This window comes from Papilio polytes, unplaced genomic scaffold (genome assembly GCF_000836215.1).
Source record: "Papilio polytes unplaced genomic scaffold, Ppol_1.0 DF821845.1, whole genome shotgun sequence".
In the NCBI taxonomy this organism is placed as follows: domain Eukaryota; kingdom Metazoa; phylum Arthropoda; class Insecta; order Lepidoptera; family Papilionidae; genus Papilio; species Papilio polytes.
The window spans coordinates 4,302,337-4,322,040 of NW_013527359.1; the positions used below are offsets into that span (position 1 = coordinate 4,302,337).

The 19,704-nt window shown below is 34.6% G+C and overlaps 3 protein-coding genes across 7 annotated transcripts in view; 2 read left to right on the forward strand and 1 right to left on the reverse strand.

Moving 5' to 3' along the window:
- Window positions 1-4,319, reverse strand: part of LOC106107827 (regulating synaptic membrane exocytosis protein 2) — a 17,493-nt gene extending 13,174 nt beyond the window's left edge. Inside the window, exon 1 of the mRNA XM_013288832.1 lies at window positions 4,197-4,319. Within this exon, the coding sequence (XP_013144286.1) occupies window positions 4,197-4,319 (123 nt within the window). The remainder of the gene's footprint in view (window positions 1-4,196) is intronic.
- Window positions 4,320-5,943: 1,624 nt separating this feature from the next.
- Window positions 5,944-15,102, forward strand: LOC106107981 (antichymotrypsin-2-like). 3 transcript variants are annotated; one of them, XM_013289024.1, is made up of 9 exons: window positions 5,944-6,404; window positions 6,662-6,765; window positions 6,843-6,977; window positions 7,212-7,418; window positions 8,252-8,350; window positions 9,357-9,497; window positions 11,424-11,633; window positions 12,558-12,702; window positions 13,340-13,763. In XM_013289024.1, the coding sequence occupies exons 1-9, from the start codon at window positions 6,383-6,385 to the stop codon at window positions 13,486-13,488; spliced, it is 1,212 nt and encodes a 403-aa protein (XP_013144478.1). In that variant the 5' UTR covers window positions 5,944-6,382; the 3' UTR covers window positions 13,489-13,763. The 3 variants fall into 3 exon arrangements, with proteins under 3 accessions (XP_013144478.1, XP_013144480.1, XP_013144479.1); XM_013289026.1 differs by lacking the exon at window positions 13,340-13,763 and adding an exon at window positions 14,061-14,519 and having other exon boundaries at window positions 5,945-6,404; XM_013289025.1 differs by lacking the exon at window positions 13,340-13,763 and adding an exon at window positions 14,801-15,102 and having other exon boundaries at window positions 5,947-6,404.
- An 869-nt stretch (window positions 15,103-15,971) lies between these two features.
- LOC106107980 (serpin B10-like) overlaps window positions 15,972-19,704 on the forward strand; it is a 6,203-nt gene continuing 2,470 nt past the window's right edge. The window contains exons 1-4 of one of the 3 annotated variants that reach the window (XM_013289023.1): window positions 15,972-16,100; window positions 17,980-18,153; window positions 18,227-18,439; window positions 18,621-18,860. In XM_013289023.1, coding sequence (XP_013144477.1) covers window positions 16,065-16,100; window positions 17,980-18,153; window positions 18,227-18,439; window positions 18,621-18,860 — 663 coding nt within the window. In that variant the 5' untranslated portion in view covers window positions 15,972-16,064. Of the gene's footprint in view, window positions 16,101-16,274; window positions 17,317-17,979; window positions 18,154-18,226; window positions 18,440-18,620; window positions 18,861-19,704 lie in introns of those variants that run through there. The other 2 variants (XM_013289022.1, XM_013289021.1) reach the window with 2 other exon arrangements.

The window sequence follows — 19,704 nt, forward strand, 5'->3', positions numbered from 1 at the left end:
AGACTACAATATGTTTTTTAAAATGTTTTAAGCCATTGAAACTCGACGGTTAGCTAAGTGCAGATCCATCGTTTGTTGCCAATATTACAATAATCAAGATAGTCGCGAATTATAAATTAGTGGTAGAAATAAATGAGATAATATAACTTAATCGAATTGACTGTTATCAGTTTTCCGAACGTAACGACGGCAAACGGCAATGACTACCCACCTCGAGCAGCAAGTATACTACAATTCTATCTCCCGTGAAACCCGTCTGATTAACAGTAGGCTTAATTAAACGGCTTGAGATTTCTTTTGTATAATTCAGACGCTTCTCGTTTAACCATGTACTTCAGAGAATAACCCTTTTGTTCCTATTGTGCGCGTATCACAATTCTATGTTAATTATAGACTGTGTATAGTCAAAAATAATGTCAAGATAATTAAGGAAATGTAGATTTTATTAAAGTAGATTTGAGTACAAAATGTAGGCATATCTTTTTATAGTTTTAATAGGTCAAGATTTTCATTCAATCTTCTGCAATTTCATTAAAGTTAAATTAATATTGACCTATTTTTCTCCACAGAAATATAACTTATGTGACAAATTTATACAGTACTAGCTTTGGCCTGCGACTCCGTCCGCGTGGTATTAAAAAAAAAGTAAGTAGCCTGTGTGTTTTTCCATACTCTGCTCTACATCTTTGCCAAATCTCATCCAGATCCGTTCGGACATTAAGGCTACAAACTCTAAAAAACATCCATCCATCCATCCATCCATCTAAACTTTCGCATTTATAATATTAGTTAGATAGCACTGGATGTTGCTCCCGACTTCATCGACGTGGAATTAAAAAAGCAGCGTATAACATTCCTACATAAACACAAAAGCTATCCTCAAAAGTCCCTTCAAAAATTGGTTTCACGTTATAAACGCAAATACATCATAGAAATCTTTAAATATTAAGGCGCGTTTTCAGAAATGGCAGGCGGCTTTCTAAATCGATCGTAAGTCCCTATAGATTCTCTACTATCTCGGAGAATACGTGGCTGGAATGACATACATTAATTTGTAAGTCTTTCATTTTAAAAAAATATATGTAACTGGTGATATCGGCTTCAGAAGAGCAGTTGCCTCTTCCGCCTCCTAAAGAGTCAGAAATAGAAAAATAAATATACAATGAATTCAAAATACTAAGATTTCCACAAAATCTAAGACCATTGTAGGTAACTCAAAAACTGTTAGTTTTCATCATATTCTTTGCAGGAATTCTCTACCTGAATAAATCGTAAGTCGTATTGTGCATTTGTACAATGCAGTTTTTAACTAATGTGTTTATAGCATTTATATAATGCGGACACGCTATTTTTATATTACATCAGATGTAAAATGTCATGTTTTAGCTATGTTTTCTAGGTTTACAGTAAACATGATCCAGACAAAAGATTTTAACTTGAATAACAAGAAAGTGGAACAATGTAAAAATTTCCCGCCTCTATAATTGCTGCAGCAATTTCATTTACTTAAACTGAAATAATTTTTAATGTATTTCTGACTGAATTTTGTTAATGCAAAGAATAAAAAATGGTTTCGAAGAAACAACAGACTGTACCCAAGCGGGTTTAATTGTACACTGTAAGTCAATAAGGATAAGACTGCATCTGTCTCTTTGAGATAACTATATAAACATGCAAACTTTCGCATTTATAACATTTACTAGCTGTTCCCCTGCGACTTAAAATTTTATTTTATTTTATTGTTTACATGTGTCAAATTATCAATTGCAAATGTCAAAATGACATGACGCTGACAACCTCGCTTTCTTGATGTTGGCAGCAACTTATGGTCTCTTTTCCACATTAGGGTTTTTATCCAAAATATTTACCTACCCCCTAAGTTTAATGGCGTGAAAACATATAGCCTAAACGTAAGTGTAGGGCTCTTTATTAAAAAAAAGAATTATTAAAAAATATGCCGTAATTGCTGACATCTTAGGCAACAAAGTGTGTGTGTACGCTTTATTATACTTATAATAATATAGGTAAGATTAAGCTAAACGCTGGAGTAAAAATAATTAACGTTTAATGTTAAATCATTAGATTTATTAGGTTTTTTTCTGTTGTTTTCATAATTATACGAATGTACTAGATAATGACGCCATGTCTCGCCCACTTACAATGCTGTTATCTGTGGAAGCAATCTCTTCTATTCCCATTGAGCACGAACTCCCAATTATCGATGCTATCGTATCAATCTTCAAATTTATCGCTGACTCGTGTCTCTTTTTGTAGGTATCTGATTTTTTTTAACAGATTTTGCATCTTTAAAAAATACATCATATGTATAAATTCGTAAAGTAAACTTTGTACGGCTTTTTAAGGAAATTGTGCGAACAGGTGAACGTGTTTGACAAAGTTACCGACAACTTCCGCTAGTACGAGAAGCACTTTAAAATAAGAAATTAAATCGTAAAAAGTTGGCCTAAGGCGATTTGTAGTCGTTATTCCTGTAATGACCAAATAGATAACTCACGTTGACAATGCAATTTTGTGTTCGGAACGAGCGCTACACAAAAAAAGACATTTCAAAGACTTAGGTTTCACCCGAAGGACCTTATCTATACATGTTACCTAATATCGCCAAGATATCATTGAAATATAAAGTTTGTTAATGAAAAAGAAAACAGATTTTTAAAATGCAAAACATGCATTTTTATTTTCCATTAATACATAAAAATCATAAAACAGTCTTATAGGAATAAAAATCAGAAATAACAAATACTTAAGATTTAACATTTTGAAAAGTATTTTAATATATAAAATATATAAAAAAGACAGTTACATAATGTATTCAATAGGATTTTATTCTTTAACTTCTGATCGTACGAGAGAAGGACCGTAAATACAAAGTGAAAAATAAAAGCATTGATTTTATCTATTCTACAGTTCGGTACATTCTTAATTTGAACGTAAAGGTTTTTTTTATTATAGTTTCGGTTATGAAGATGAGCATCTATTTACAGTCTTAATTATGTCCGTTAATTAAATTACATTAATTTACAATCATTGACTGGCAAGCTTCGCTCAAATTCTACCAAAAACTACAAATAAAATAACTCCAAACAGTTAATATTTTGTTTCGTTGATTTAAGTTTTGATAAAGCGCTTGCAGGTTAGTTGGGGAACACGAAAAAGCATTTACGATAAAAACAGATAATGAGAAACTCATATCGATAAGAAATAATAACAGAGTTTCGTTCCATTCTTCGGTGACATTAGGAAAGTTAGGTTTTCGAAATTATTTTTTGATAAAATAGTCTTTATAGACTATTTACCTTTGGGAAAAGTATACCTCCTAGAAAGTGACTGTACATACCATATCTAAATGTAAAAAAACGATCAACGCAAATGCAAGGATACATTAAAAATTTTAGATCTCTACATTATTTTACTGTATGCGAATATGTTATTTCTTTTTGTCTAAAATTTTGTCTGTAAAAATTACATCAAATCAACCAAGTACACTCAGCGTTTTCTATCACAAAAAACAAATCGTGGACATAAGCCATACCTTATCACTTACTGTACCATGAAAAATAGCTCACTTTAATAGAATAGAATTGTCAAACATATTAATAAAACATTTACGATAAAATACAGAATAATAGAAGAAATGTCAGTAAGCAAATTTTGTGTACCTACATTTAGCAAAAAGTTATTTAAAAAAAATCAGCTTTTAGTAAATAAAACCATTACCAATTTTTATAATAATATTGGTAATTTCATATTACCTAACAGAAGTAGGAGTATGTAATAACAATCAAACTTTGTCTAATTAATTAAATTATTGCACTCTATTTGATATCGATGCGCCGCTCTCTATCTATTCCGTGATCGAACGAAGAATGTTTTTACGGGGTCGGGGTTTCAGTACTTTACGCCTAAAATGTACAACGAAAAATGCATCTCGCATTTTATTTCCTTTGTTACAGTGTATTTTCTAAATATACACGATTCTACGCTAGATATATAATCATGATATAACTGCAGAAGATAAAACGCTCTGTTGAAAATTTAGCTTTGTACATTTAATTCTAGTTCTACTATTCAAGGTAACCATTTTATATTAACAAAATGGGGTCACGGCACTCACATGTGGTAGATGAGGCAGCGGACAAGACACGAAAGGGTGGGATCGGGCGGGGTGGGCTAGCGGGCGTGGGTCGTGGGGCGCACCTCATAATCTCGTGTTCGCGCTGCTCCTCCTGCCTCTGGCGCATCATGACGCCCTCGATGATGGCGCGCTCCTCGGGCGTGAGGTGCGAGAGGTCCGGCATGTCGGCCATGGCGCGGGCCGCGGGGCCGGAGGGTCGCGGCGGTGCGCGGCCGCCGCGTGCTGCGGTGCTGTGCCCGCGGCGCCACTCCGCACGGACGCTCGCTCGGTAGTGCCGGCGGGGCCAATGGCGCGCGGGCCCTCACTGACGTCAGCTTCCCTATCGATCCACCCCCGCCTCCGTCGCCGTCTTCGCCGCCCGCCCTGGCGGTCCATAGCCGCATGCCCTTTCCCAACTTTAATCACTGCGCATGAATGTGGGGACAATCGCTATTTATATATCTTTCATTCTGACACCTGACGTAGGCGTAAACAAAAAATAAATGTTCCTTTGTCGAATTTTGTATCGTAAAATTCAACTGTCTTCATATACACGTGGCGGATTACCGAATTTGCAAAGACAAAGTTATATCAGTCGCAGTCCAGCGGGGGCGGTTCGCATTCTCCAGGTAGATGGTTTACGCGGTCGTTGTGGAACAAAGTGGCACGTCCGTCTCCCCACGGATATCTTCTAATGCGTTTGCGCATGAAGTCGTAATCTCGACAGCTTTCCTTCATAGGGGATTTATGGCCGAAAGCATGTAAAGTTTGAATTAATATGAGAGGAAATCCAATGAAAAATACCATGTATTTATATCTCCGCCACGTTCCTTTGCCGTAGTGGTACCGAGGCGCGCAGGGATTAGGAGGTATATCCGTCACCCGACATGTGGACGGCGGTGGCATAATGGTTTGGTAGCTTGGCACTTGCGGGTTACAGCCGCACTCACCTGGCGGTCTCGGCGGGCTACATAGCCTGTAATTTCTTATTCCAACAATGTTTTTCATTTTTAATGCACGAATATTCATTTTGTCTTTTTTTGTTTTATTTTATTTTTATTAAAAAATGCAATTACCTATGTTACATTTCTATCAATCGGAATTTTTGCAAGTTTTTTAGAAACTGTTGGTCCGAGAAAATGACAGATTTTTATACAGAATAATTTTCTTTATGTTGAACTATAATCGTTTTAATGACTACAGTGGCCAGCATTACAGAAAAATCAATCAACATAAGGATCAGTTTAATTCGATTTTCGTTAACACGTTTGTCGATAAACAAATATATCCCAGACATCGAATTTGAGCACTCCCCCTATCTGGCAGGTATTTTGTCCTTATTTGGATGGTAAATACTAAATATACTTCGCGCTCTCTTAATTATAAAAAGGATGATTCTGGAGGAGATAAGCGGTTTAATTGGGTATCGTCAGTATAATATGTCACTTTACTTTTGATAATTAAAACATTAATTTTACGGGTTTTGACGATAGATTCGGAGGTATTCGAAGATTTTTTACTCACATACTGGGAGTATGTGAATTCTATTCGAATACAAAAAATTTAAAAATAGCTATAGAAACGTTGACCTTTATAGATGTTACTGGTAACCCTAAACGCTAAGAGGCGCCATCCTGTCAATGTCAAAAAGTGCACAGTCAAAAGTCACAATATCCTTGTGGTACAATATAACATTTTTTAGCGAAAAAATATTTTATGGTAAACTGAGACAATCTACCTGGCAGCAATGAAATCTTTCAACAACCTGTCACTGTCAAAATCATAGTCAAACACCATAGACCATAAACTGTTTTGACAATTGTCATACATCTCTTTACAACAATTATAATAACAAAATAACGAAAAACAGAAGTTAGATTATAAGCAAGACCAAGTGCATTCATTTCACGGTTTACACTACATAGAGAAACAAATTACCTACAAGTACTAAAACAATATTGTCATAGCTCTCGTTGTCTTAAAAAAAAGAAAAGAGACAACAATACGATCGTGTTCTTGTATTCCGGCAATAGAAACCCACACGAAACAATAACATGTTTTATTCAAGTGAATCACTACACTTGATTTATTGACGAAATTTCATTGATTTTGATAAGGCCGATAAGTACAGCGATTTACATTTCGAAATACCAAGCTTTGACCGTCTTTTCTTATCTATAAATGGAATTCGGAAAATTAATCATTAGTTGTTCACTATAGCACACACGTAACATTTTATTATTGTCGATGCGGACGTTTATTAACATAGGTAAGTTTATGTTCTGCTAATGCGAAGGATTTAATGTAACAAATACGAAGGAAAGCCAGGCAGAGTGTTTTGTATCGCATAATATTTATTATTCTAAGCATAGGTAAGCTGTGGTGACTAATTCAGTGTAAAATGTTTCGAAGTTGCGATGATATCATTCCTAAAGATAAAAAAGTGCGGGCAGCGTACATTATTTGCATTATCGGCGAGTGTTTACTGAAGACCAGACGTCTGTTAAATGTTCTTTTATTTTTCAGTTCTACTAATTTTAACAGACTTAATTGTGTTTTCTTCATCTGACAATATGAGTGACAAGGCTGTGACTTCCGCTATCGCAAAATTCTCGGCGAGGTTTTGCAATGTAAGTTTTTTTAATGTTTTTTACATATTATTTGTTTACCAAAGATAAGTACAATATAAATCAACATTTTCTTATAGGAACTGGATAAGAGTTCAAGTGTTGTTTCCTCTCCATTGTCAGCAGAATATGTGTTAGCTCTTCTCACTTTGGGCACAACAGATAATGCTCATGAAGAATTGTTAACCTCCCTGGGGATTGCCAATGATGATGCTGTGAGTATTACATATTTACTTGGAAAATATAATATATTTCATAACACTGGTTTAGTTAGTTTTATTGTTATGCAGAGAAATAATGGATATATATCTCTGTAAATATATATTGATGAACAAGAAAACGAAGATTATTTTAATTCTTTACTGTGAGAATTTCATTTACACATTACATCTTAATATCCAAATATGACTAGTTAAATAATGTAAAACTAAATTTCATTTTTGTTGTAGGTTCGTTCTTCTTTTGCGGCTGTTTCATCGAATTTGAGATCAGTGAAAGGTGTGACACTAAATGTAGCTAACAAAGTGTACTTAATGGATGGAGATTATGATCTGAATGAACAACTGAAACAAGATGCGGTTAAAGTGTTTGATGCTGCCTTTGAAAAGGTTGACTTCAGTAATGGGGCAGCTGCGGCTGAACTCATCAATAAATGGGTAAATAAAAAATATGCTATCTTGTATGTAACAGCATAGAAACAATATGATGAATATTTTCATATATGTATATTTTAAAAATAAACATTTTAATGTATCAAGGTGCTGGCTCCAGACACATTAAGTTTTAGTTTTCATAGTTTTAAAATAAGTCATTTTTACAAATTTCTTTCTGATCGTGGCAGAAATACCACCATCTCTTTTTTTGGTTTAAAATTTTTTACTCAATAATCATTATTTAATACAGATTTTGGTTTTTAAAGCAATTTAAATGAAACAGTTGGGAATTGTGATATTCATATGATAGTAATAAACCATCAACATCCAATTCATATCATATTTTATCTGTTTAAAAATATCTTTAGATAAATATATTACTAAATATTTAAATATGTCTACTGTATTATCTCTAAATGACATAATCCTTACTTATAAATTAAAATTAATGTACATTTTCTATGTATTCTGATATTGAATCATTATTTAAAGAAAATTAACTTACGTTATAGTGACTTTTGTGAATATTTCCTTATAGTTTACAGTCACATGCATTACTTGTCCATTAGTTTCTGGGAACTTAAATTGCCTTACTTCTTACTAATATTGTAAATGTAAAAGTTTAGATTTAGTTTGTTAGAGTTTGTAGCCTTAATAGTTGCAAATCATGATGAAATTACTGTTATTTTATTAATTACATGCATAATATACAGAGTAAATACATAATATTACATGATCCTTCTTGTACTGTAGCTATCTCATCATAGTATGTTCAGTCCCGCTCTAAAAGCTAGATGAGTTTGTTTATAAGAAATTATAAAGGTTTTTTTTTTCAGGTTGAGAGTAAAACAAATGAGAAAATTAAAAATCTCCTTTCAAGTGACAGTTTGAACAGCGACAGTCGGCTTGTGCTTGTTAATGCCCTGTATTTTAAGGTGATACTTTTTTTATATTGTTTCTTTAGTAATTTAGGCGAGTAAAATACTTACTACTTCTATACTGCCTCTACTATACTTATTCATGTTATAAGTGCGAAAGTTGCATCCATCTAGGATGTTTGTTACTATGTGTCTCCAGAATGACTAAACAGATTTTATTGAAATTTGGTATAGATGTAGGACACATTCTGGGAGAACACATAGCTCATGGATTAGCTAATCTATGCTTAGTTTACTAAGTAGAGTTACTTAGTAAACTAATGATTACTTAGTAACTACAGAGTTGTAATGGTTCAACACATCATATCAAATTGGCATTGTCAGGACATAGTTTCCACATAGATGTTTTACACCTTTTTCTTAATTTTGCTGACATGAAGTTGTGGGCAAAAACTAATCTATACTTATATTATAGATAAAAGATCTGTGTTTTTACATGTTTTGGAATAACTCAAAAACTACTAGGCCGATTTCAAATATCTTTCACAATTCAAATTCTATGCTATCTGAGTAACATAAGCTATATTTATTAAATTTAATAAATCACTGCCAACAAATGTCTTTTTCAATGAATAATAGTAGTTCTCAATGATGATATGTGAATGAACTTCTTTATTTTCCTCCTTATCTTACTCCCGTAGGGTCGGCGCAACAGGTTTTTATCCTCCACATAACTCTATCATACGTCATCTCGGTCATCACTCCCTTCTTGATCACCTCACCTTGAACGCATTCCATCCATCTCTTTCTAGGTCTACCTCTACCGGTGTGCCTCCACACTCATAACTGACTTTCTTCTTGTAACATGCAATTCACTCCTCCGCATAACATGCCAATGCTAACCTTTACTCCTCACCTTCTCAACCACTGGGGCTGTTATGAAACTTCCTCTAATATACTCATTTACTTTCTTAGCCATTCGTATTACCCCACACATCCATCTTAACATTGGCATTTCTGCCACATGTATATGTGAATGAACTTATTGGATATTTAATTTCAGGGTACATGGAAGAAACAATTTGACCCCGCTAATACATTGGATCAACCATTCAATGTGGACACGGAGAAAACTGTGATGGTACCAATGATGTACTTGGAAGATAACTTCTCATATGGAGAGAGCCAAGAATTAGGAGCACAGGTATTAAAAACATATTTCTTTAAAATTAACATTTTATTGTAGAATTTTCCTTAAAACATATTTTGTAACGAAATCAATACAGCAATTGTTATTGAAACGAAAATATCTTGGTATTCGCAGAATAATAAACAAAGATGAGTGCATGTGGGTGCGCGAGTCTCGATTTAAATATTTGGTTCAGACGACCTTGAATCAATTTATCTATGGCAGTGTTGTGTTGAGAAAATAAATGTATGGATTTATATTTAGCTGGCATAATACGATTTTAATTTGAATTGGAAACTCCAGTTAGAGTTTAAAAGATGAAATCTCTAACTAACTATATTTAAGAGATTCCTTTATGGACTCTAAGGGCCTGTCCCACCAGCGGCTGATAGACACTCAGATAGCTTAAAAATGACGTCAGATAAAGGGAACTAAATCCGATATTTCGATCACATGTTTTACGTTGGATTGTGTCAGACAATTTACAATTTGGTGCGACAGGCCCTAAGTATCGGGATATAGATACCTTTGTTAAAAACTAGCCATTGCCATTATTAGGCACCATACAATGAGTTATAATTAATTGTTTATAATAGCTAATGTAGTTAAAGATAGGACGATTATTTTTATAGTTCCATTGTAATTTAGTAAGACTGACCTCGCTAAGATTTGTTAATTGTAAGGGGATCGATTTTTGTCAACTCTAAATATTGCGTATTTAACGTCTACATAAATAATATTTTTTGGTTTCTGATTTATACATAGTGCAGATTTGCACTATGTTTACTTACGAACGTCTTTAAAATGTAGCGAGTCATTTTTAAAATGTTTTTATTAAGTCAGGTTTTTCCTTGGTAATTATGTATCGTAAGTAAAGTTACAAGTCTTTTTATCTAGTTTAGCTTATCGCTGGGTAAATAATTACAAAAATACTCATCGACTTGCACGTAATTATTATCTCTTTTAACAATGGTAGTGCCCGCTTTAACATCTTGGCACGAATGGGCCGGCACGCCCACGACCACACAGACGACAGGCGTGTAATGGAACCAATGCCGTGTTTCGTCTGATGAGTGTGGTGTCGGAGGCCTAATTTAAGTACCTTTCTCTTTACTACCCTTTTTTTATAAAAAGAGGATGGGAAGGGGAAGTAGATTTGACGATGGAGGAGATGCATAGGAAGGAGAAATATCCACTTTAAGTGCGTATACTCCTCCGTCGTATAAGGGTAGGCAACGCATCTGCAATTGCCGATGTCTATGGGCAGCGGTCGCTTCGTCATTTTGGCGGATTCAGGTGGCCGCTTCCTCGTTTGCCACTTTATGTTATAAAAAAAATCTCTGTAACTGTGTTTTGAATAGTTAGTCATAATGCCTACAAGTTTATTTAATGGCCATATACTAAAATGTCTATACACCTTTATTATTTACCACAAATTGTAGAATATGTTTTTACCTCTATGTATATTCCAATGATAATATCAACTACGTGACAATTAGTGGAACTTTATGAAATGACTAACCGCCAACCGATAATTCAGAGGGGCTTGTTATAACAAACGAAAACATTTTTAAATTTTCAAAATTACGTATTCTTTGGTCAATACAGTTTTTGCGTGAAATCAAATATTGCATTCTTAGAGCGTGCGGCACACCTATGACTAAAATATCACAAAGCAGTTGTGCCTTTGTGTGTGTGTTGATTGTCGATTGTTTCGCGGAAAATTCAATTGTTTAGTTGTACAACTAAAAATCTGTATCTGTATCTGTAAAGTAGTGTGTACACCTCCATATCAGCTCACAGAGCCAACCCGAGACTAAATAGTTGTGCGATAGTTTAGTTTTAGGTGTGGGCACGCTCTATATAATGTGACATATTAACGCGACTTAAAAAACTTAAAAAATATTTTTCATTACTCATAGAAAGGCTTTTTGATTTTAGTTATTGAAAATGCATTACGTGGGTGAGAAAGCGAGCATGCTGATTGTGCTGCCTAATGAAATCGATGGGCTGGACGGTGTTCTACAGAAACTGGCTGACGGCTACGATCTAATGGGAGAAGTTGATAAAATGTTCGACACTAAGGTGCAAGTAACCATACCCAAGTTCAAGATAGAAACTGAAATCGATCTCTGCGATTTACTACCAAAGGTAATATATAGGTGATAAGGATTATTCACAATTTAAGGGGCTGTCCCGCCACTGGCTGATAGACCCTTAGATAGTTTAGAAGTGACGTCACAGACAGATGAGGGAACAAAGTCCCATATTTCCATTACATATTTTGCTTGTTGGATTGTTATCACACAATTTACAATTTTATGGGACAGGGCCTTAGTCTTTAAGCATTTTTCTAGTATTTCCTTACACTTATTTTATAATCGTGTAACTTAATAACTTCAATGTAATTGATATTTTTTAATATTAAACCTGTTACGCCCACTTGATAAGAAGTCGTTAACATCATTCGTTCAATATAATACAATGACATTTAGGGTTGTCAATTTACATGAAAACGATGATCATTGGCTTCTTAACTTTTGCCTTAAACAACAAAAAGAATTATAACCTTTTTTTTGGGAGGTCGGTTAAAGTCTTCCACACTTGATCCATAGTGGGCGAAAAAAAAATGTATATGTATATTGTTTTCCCACAATCACTTTTTTCTTGATAACAATGTGAAACACGTAGTCAAGGTACTATGCATATAAACTTAAGAATTCAGGTCAAACCTGATATGGTGGCAACCCTAATTATTACTCATAGTCAACCAACACTCTAGATATATTGTCATTTGTCACCACTGTGTTGGTGATTATGGAAATTATTATTATTAACATGTATTGATACTTCTATGAAATATTTTTTATGTCAAACTTACTAGAACTATGTCACTTTTTTATTTTCATAATAACTGTAAATATCGTTACTTGGAATTACATTAATTAATTTTAAAGATAACTTAGATAATGTCAACATTAAATTTTAAGATTTGTTAATAAACGATGACAAAAAGATAAAATAATCGGAATTTTATAGCTTGCATTTATAAGCAAAAATAATATTTTTTTACAGCTCGGTATTAAAGCTATCTTTGACAGTACTAACTCGGGCCTTACAAAAGTATTGAATACCGATGAAAAGTTATACGTGTCGAAAGCAGTGCAAAAAGCTTTCATTGAGGTTAACGAGGAGGGCGCTGAGGCGGCCGCTGCTACAGGTAACATTTATATGTTTTACTATGTTACAGTGCTTGTCTTTCTGTTTGTCTATGATCCTTGCTAACAAAACGCAAATATGTTTACGTTGTAATCGTTATAATTTATGGGCTTACTTGTTCATTGTATGAATGTGGGTAGATCAAAATAAGTTAAAAAATTTATTTTATTACGCATGTTTTCTTTTCAATTCTTTCGACTATACAATTTTGTTTACTGTAATAGGAAGCTTGGAGTTGTATATAGCCTATGTTACTCAGCGATAACGTAGCTTCCTAACGGTGAAAGAATATTTGAAATCAGTCCAGTAATTTTTGAGTTATTTAAATACATACAAAAATACAAATCTTTCGTCTTTACAATAATCTTACTTATCTTACTAATATTATAAATGCGAAAGATTAGATGGATGGATGGATGTTTGTTAGAGTTTGTAGACTAAGCGGCAGAACGGTTTTCGACGCAACTTGGCATAGATGTAGAGGATAGTCTTGGAGAACACAGGCTATTCACTTTTGTTTTTTAATTCCACGCGGACGAAGTCACGGGCTAAAGTTAGTATAGATATAAATGCTTTATTTGGTGTTGGGGCTGTGTTGTGTGTGGTAATGTATGGTAGATGTATATGTGTGTACGTAGCGCTGAGAGTGCGCAAGAAGCGGTCGCTGGCGGCTGCGCGCGAGTTCCGCGCCACGCGGCGCGCGCTCTGGCTCGTGCTGGCGGCGGACCGAATCGTCTTCGTGGCGGCGTACCGACCGCGCGTACCCGCATTGCGTACCGAATTGTAGAAAAACTAACGCAAGCAGTAGTTACCTAGAACACTGTCGGTTTAGTTTTTTGCTATTGGGATGAGACAAGTGTTTTTATGTATGTTTTGTATGGATTTTATGTAATTTGCAAAGACATTTAAATTATGTATAGACGAGGCATAGTGAACATTATTTTTTTACCGGTACATTCTTTGAAAATCAAAGCAGTTGTTAAGTTTGTACGCCACCTTGTGTCCTTGCATTGACATGTAATAAAACATGTTAAAAAATAAAATTTAAACATTTGAATATTATTTATCGACACCTATTGACACATTAATAATTTTAATAAATTTCATTATATCGACATGGAGTTTGGAGCATCTATACATAACCATCACTAACGCTATCTAATAGATATCTAATAGATAGCGTTAGTGATGGTTATGTGAAAAATGTTTCAAGTGAAGTGTCAATTATGCCTCTTCTATATATTTGAATCTCTGGTATTTTTCCATTGTGAGTTTTGATAGTAAATGGTTTAGTTGTTTGTTTATATGTCGAGGGGTTTTAAATGTGTACTACTGCTTGCATGGGTTTTTCTGGCGCAGGCATGGTGGTGATGATGCGGTGCGCGCGGCCGCCCGCCCCCCGCTTCCGCGCAGACCGGCCCTTCCTCTACGCGTTGCTCGACTCGCAGAATCACCTCCTCTTCGTAGGAACATACCGCGCCCCGAAATGATTAAACACCTTCACCTATGTATTGTACAACCGAATCACAGTTTGTTATCTGCTTGCAATAAACTTATCTCGTTACGTTTGTCGTGTCGTGTCTGTGCTAATTCATCATGCGATTTTATCAAAGTTCCACGTTTGCTTGCGCTTTATATCATTTCATAATTTAAATAACACACACACAATTTTATGAATTTGATCATATGATTCAAATTAGCGTAAAAACTATCTTGTATTGGTTAAATCAATATTGAAGGAAACACACTACTTCGTGGCGTAGGATGTCAGCAATCACAGCATATTTTTGAATAATACTTTCTTTAATAAAAAGCCCTTCATTTACGACACGCTTTAGGCTATATATTTTCACGCTTATAAACTTAGGAGGTAAATAAATTGGAAAAAAAAACCCTCATGTGGGAAAGAGGTCATTGAGGAAGCAAAGTTATTATGGTAATTTTGACATTTATTGAATTTGACAAATGTAAACAATGAAATAATGTTTTTATAATTGTATGCGGATGAAACCGCACGGGAACAGCTAGTTGTAATAAATTCGTTAGTTTGTCGTTTTGTTTGTCTCTTCATGTACTGACCCAAAGTGCTTGTATTACAGCAATGGGCATCATGCTTTGCTCGGCTGTGATCGGGGAGCCCCCCGTGCCGCGCTTCGACGCCGACAGACCCTTCCTTACTGTCATACTTGTAGATGACACGCCATACTTTATGGCAACACAACGCGGGGATTTCTAAAACCTGTTCAAAGAATTTAGTATTTCATAATAAATTTTTAACCAAAGTATTAATGACAAAATGTATGCGACATGACAAACGTAATTATTTAAATTTTATTAATGTACAGCTTTGCGTAATTCACTAAGTTTTGTAAGCACAAAGTGATTTTAAATTAAAAAAAAACGTCTGTTTTTGAAAAATACTTATTTTATTAAAATGTGCTGTTTAGAGCTTTATTAATGTTAACTTGAATAGTGAAGTTTTATCGATTTTCCATAAAACATTATATGTACAAACGATGTTTACAAATTTTACAATGCAATTTTTTTATATATATTGATACTTTCCAGAATTATAAGTAAGAGTAACATATACTACAACCACATGTTAATATATTGAAATATTCTATAAAATGGTCGTTAAATTCGTAAAATAACGTATTTGTGTTAACAATATTTACCTAAAAGGCGAGATTTATTTACTGTTAAAATACCATAAAGTGTACTTGTAGTAAGTTATATACAATTTGAGCTTAGCTTTTGCATTTGTAAGATTATTGTATTTATTTGTGTTTTATTATTCAATAAATATTTAATTTATAAAGATGCGTTTACTTTTCTATTCCTTAAAATAAGGCATTATTTTAAATCCAGTTAATTAAAAGGTTTTATTTAAGTTTAGTGCGAACTTTTGGATGGATGGATGTTATTATGTATATCACAAAAAGTGCAGACGAAGTTATGGGTGAAGGCTAGTTTAGAATAAAGTTTTCGTTTAAAATCAAGTAGTTCATAGTAACTGAAACTGTGACAAGCTGGAGGCCGCATCAGCTGAGCCTTCTTTTGGCCAAGAATTTTTTGTCTTAATTTTTTTTTCAGTAATATGATTTTTAAGTTGTGTTCTTTTAATTTTTTTTTGGTCAATAATGTTTTATTTTATTTATTTGTTTTATAATGTTGGAACTAATATTAAATTATATGGTAACTTTGGGTAATACTAATTAGACATGATTTCCTCAGGAGTCCTCGTGTTAAGGACGAGTGCAGCTGTTGGGACAGAATTCTTAGCAAATTGCCCATTCATAGTTTTAATTATCGTGTCAAAAGCTATAATAATAATTGCTGGTACATACAAAGGAGATAGAAATGAACATTAAATTGAATTTCCTTAACTACATAGATGTAAGTATTATTAGTACCAATTTAATGAAGTGGTTATAATTTTGTCTATTTCGTATTATTAGTTTCGATGTAAAAAATCATATATCGTAATGATTAGTTGATAGTTATTTTTAGTCTTCACTATTATGTAGATTGATTTTTAACATTTTTTAATCTATAAAGTAAATTAAATTCTATATCATAATAGCTCACCCAAATCGAATCAAACACTTACAGAATCCCAATAAGCCTGGTTTAAGTGACGGTCGTTATCGCGATTATGAAGCATATTAATTAGCTCTCATTAATTTAGCTCTAAGTAGCCGCTCTTATGAATATGCGGAACAGAACGCATTTTCTACAGCTGCTTGCGATGCAGTGCTGCTCCGACTCGCGAACAGTTTGGTGCCGTAGTCTGTGATCAGTTTATATAAGTTCACTTTAAAAATGTGATTAAAAATATATATAATTCAACTTCGATCTGAAAATCTGTGACCGAACCTAATGGAATCATATTAAATTGATTAGCAAATCAGGCATGACTTTCGTCAGTTTTACGTCGCTCCTACTCCTCCTACTTCTGTGTTCAAGTGTTCTATCCCATCGTTTGAGTGCAAATTTCACAGTCGCGATGCCAAAATATTCATCCCCGATCGCATATGTTCCAACCACTCCTATAATTTGTTATATTTACGACCCTAATTGTTTTTTTAATTATTTTCCACCTGTATATCCAAGTACTTATCATTTTGATGTATATAAACGACAGATCGGTCTTATGAGACGTAACTACGTCACACCTGCGTTTTCCGGGACTCAAGCTGGGATTCAAACACAATTTAATTTACATGGAAAATTAAATCAAAATATTCCTAAGCCGAATATGCAAAACGATTATAGCACACCGAAATTTGTAGTCAATCGGCCAGTGTTTGGTGCACTAGGAAATGTACCTCCAAAATCAGCTCAGAATAACCTGCTGCAATCACTTCATAATCCGGTTTACAGACCTCATCATTCTGTAGAACTAATAAAAAATACCAGTACACCGTCTCCAACAACGAATTCCCTGACAACAGAATCATTATCCTACAGTAATATTGAAACAACCAGAAAATCACTAAACTTTAGACCTAACACCAGTTACGAACAATGGAATGCTAATATGTATAGTAATTTTGAAGTAATGGCTAAATTTATACGATCACTTGATATACTAGAAAGAAAGTTTTATAAGGTAAGTTAATCTGAGTTTTACGTAATCAAATTAAATATTATGATGGACCATATTCTAATTACATCTACGAAAAATCGTGGGTTTAAAACGACAACTTAACTGTCGTTGCAGATATAAGAACTATCAATCAAAAATACCTAAAGGAATTACGTATTTATATTGATCTGCTCGTTCTTATAAGGTTTCCGTCTTTTACGACCATAAGTCACTTTTATTCAAAGAAGTCCTTTAAAAAGTTAAAAACTAACTGATAATTAAAATTTCCAATGATCTATCATTACTTATTACTACTTATATTATCTGTGGATAAGAATTTCAAAATAAACAAAGCAGTATCGATAAAACCGCTTTAAAATTATTACGATTTGTAGTTTAATTTACAGAAATTAGAAACACAGCGATAAACTAATGTGAAGCTATAAGTAGGTAGATATCAAAAATTTAAAAGATTGTTATCGAATAATTTGTTTTACGATTCGCTACGGAATATAAGCATGTGTAATATTAAACATTTATGTAGAAATAATCAAACACGTAAACATTACGTAATAATATGGTCAAATATGAGTGAAAATTTCAGAACACCAAGATCCAGTATTCATCACAAGAGTGGAAAAACATGGTTTCAACGTATTGTTTTAGTTATGTATTTGTTAATTGCAGGTCACATTCGAGAAATTAACATCTTCAAGTCCCATTGAAAGGAAGGAAAATGGAATAAGTTTTATTCAAACGGGAATATTTTTACAACTGACACTAATGGCTCTCTCCTCGGAGGTCGACGTCGAAACGCGACGTGAGATTGACAAGTGCATAGGTCTTGAACTCTCCGACAGGGTACAGACTTACATGACACTTTAAATACAAGCTGATAAAACAATTTTTTTTAAATGTCAGTGTTACTTAACAGGAAAAAATATACATCCTAAGGGAAATGATATCATCGCTACCGAAGACGAGTGATGCTCTTAAGTTCCGATTATCATCAAGGTTGGTGGTGGGTCGCCGCTGGGCGCTAAAACCGCAACTCCAACACGGCCTCGCTCCCGCCATGCGCCTGCGCATCGACCGCGTCAACACCTCAGATACTGCACAAGCATTAACGGATACGCTTAATAAAATGGTAGAGTGCACATATTTATGTGTATTTTATATACCTACTTATTTTCTTGATGTACTAAAAAAATAAACTACGACTAGACTTAAAATAATATGCAGCTGCGTTTCTTTAGCGTGTACTCTGCAGAATACTGCTGTTATTACTTTTTTCTGTTTGAAAAGGCTAAGAATGTATTATTAAATAGGTTGAAAAAGATTCAAAAGGAGCGATGCGTGATACATTCGAAGAGGAGGAACTGTCTGAGGGCATGTGCGCGGTGCTGTTGTCGACGATGTACGTGCGCGCGCGTTGGCGCTCCGCCCCCACCGTGCTTAATGGCACCCACGCCTTCCTCGACAGCGCCGCCGCCCCCCAGCGCACCATGCGTATGATACGCATCAACGACATCATGAGATATACGGAACTGAATGAATGGGACGCTGAAGTAAGTAAAGAACTCTATAATGGTGTTACAAATTTATTCGTGAATAAAGCATAACAAAAATTGATGAAAGTTAATGGATTAAACTAAAGGTTAGGTTCCGACAAATATTTTTCAATGCATTTGTTGTTTAAAGAGAAAAAAAAGGTATGTTAAATTATTTTTCGCTTGGTCGTGCACATTAAAATAATTACATCTAGCTGTCTTGCCCAGGTGTTACCTTCTCCCAAATTTTACTTTTACTTTATTACAAGCAAATATTTTTATGAGTATGGTATTTTAATAAATTAGTTGATTTCAATCGTCACGAGGTATGTACGAAATTATTAATACGAGGTAAACGATCAACACCACGATGAAGACAACGCTGTTGAGTAGATTCGCGAACATAATCCATTCAGTAGCAGTGCGAGATTTTTCTTCGTTTAAATTGGAGTTATTTCCTTCATCCGAGAGAGTTTTAACCTCGGCTGTGTCACAAGGATCGAATTCTGTGAATACGACATACTTGCCCGGCCCGCTGGTGACCAGGCGGTTTGCGGCAGCGAGCCAAGCCGGCGGGGGCACGCCGCGCCTACGCACGGACATCAGCACTAGCGTCACTACCAAGCCCGCCAGCGTCACGATCATCGAGTCCCGTACAAACAGCAGAATGATTGGTGTATCAGCGCTGTGCTTCGGGATGTCGTACCCTATTTCAGTCAGAAACATAAAATGACCGAAAAGACTGAAGCATATCATAAAAAGTCGCGTATTGTCCTTTATATCGAGAACCAGAGAAGTCAGCGTGAGTATAACGATGACGATGGACGGCACAACGACGATCGCCGCCGGACCGGCTGCCTCC

Excerpts from the sequence above, each read along its gene's own strand:
- LOC106107981 (XM_013289024.1), top strand. The coding sequence starts at position 6,383 with ATGCGGACGTTTATTAACATAG. Across the intron at positions 8,351-9,356 it reads TTAATGCCCTGTATTTTAAG|GGTACATGGAAGAAACAATT; the intron begins GTGATACTTTTT and ends ATTTAATTTCAG. Across the intron at positions 11,634-12,557 it reads TCTGCGATTTACTACCAAAG|CTCGGTATTAAAGCTATCTT; the intron begins GTAATATATAGG and ends ATTTTTTTACAG.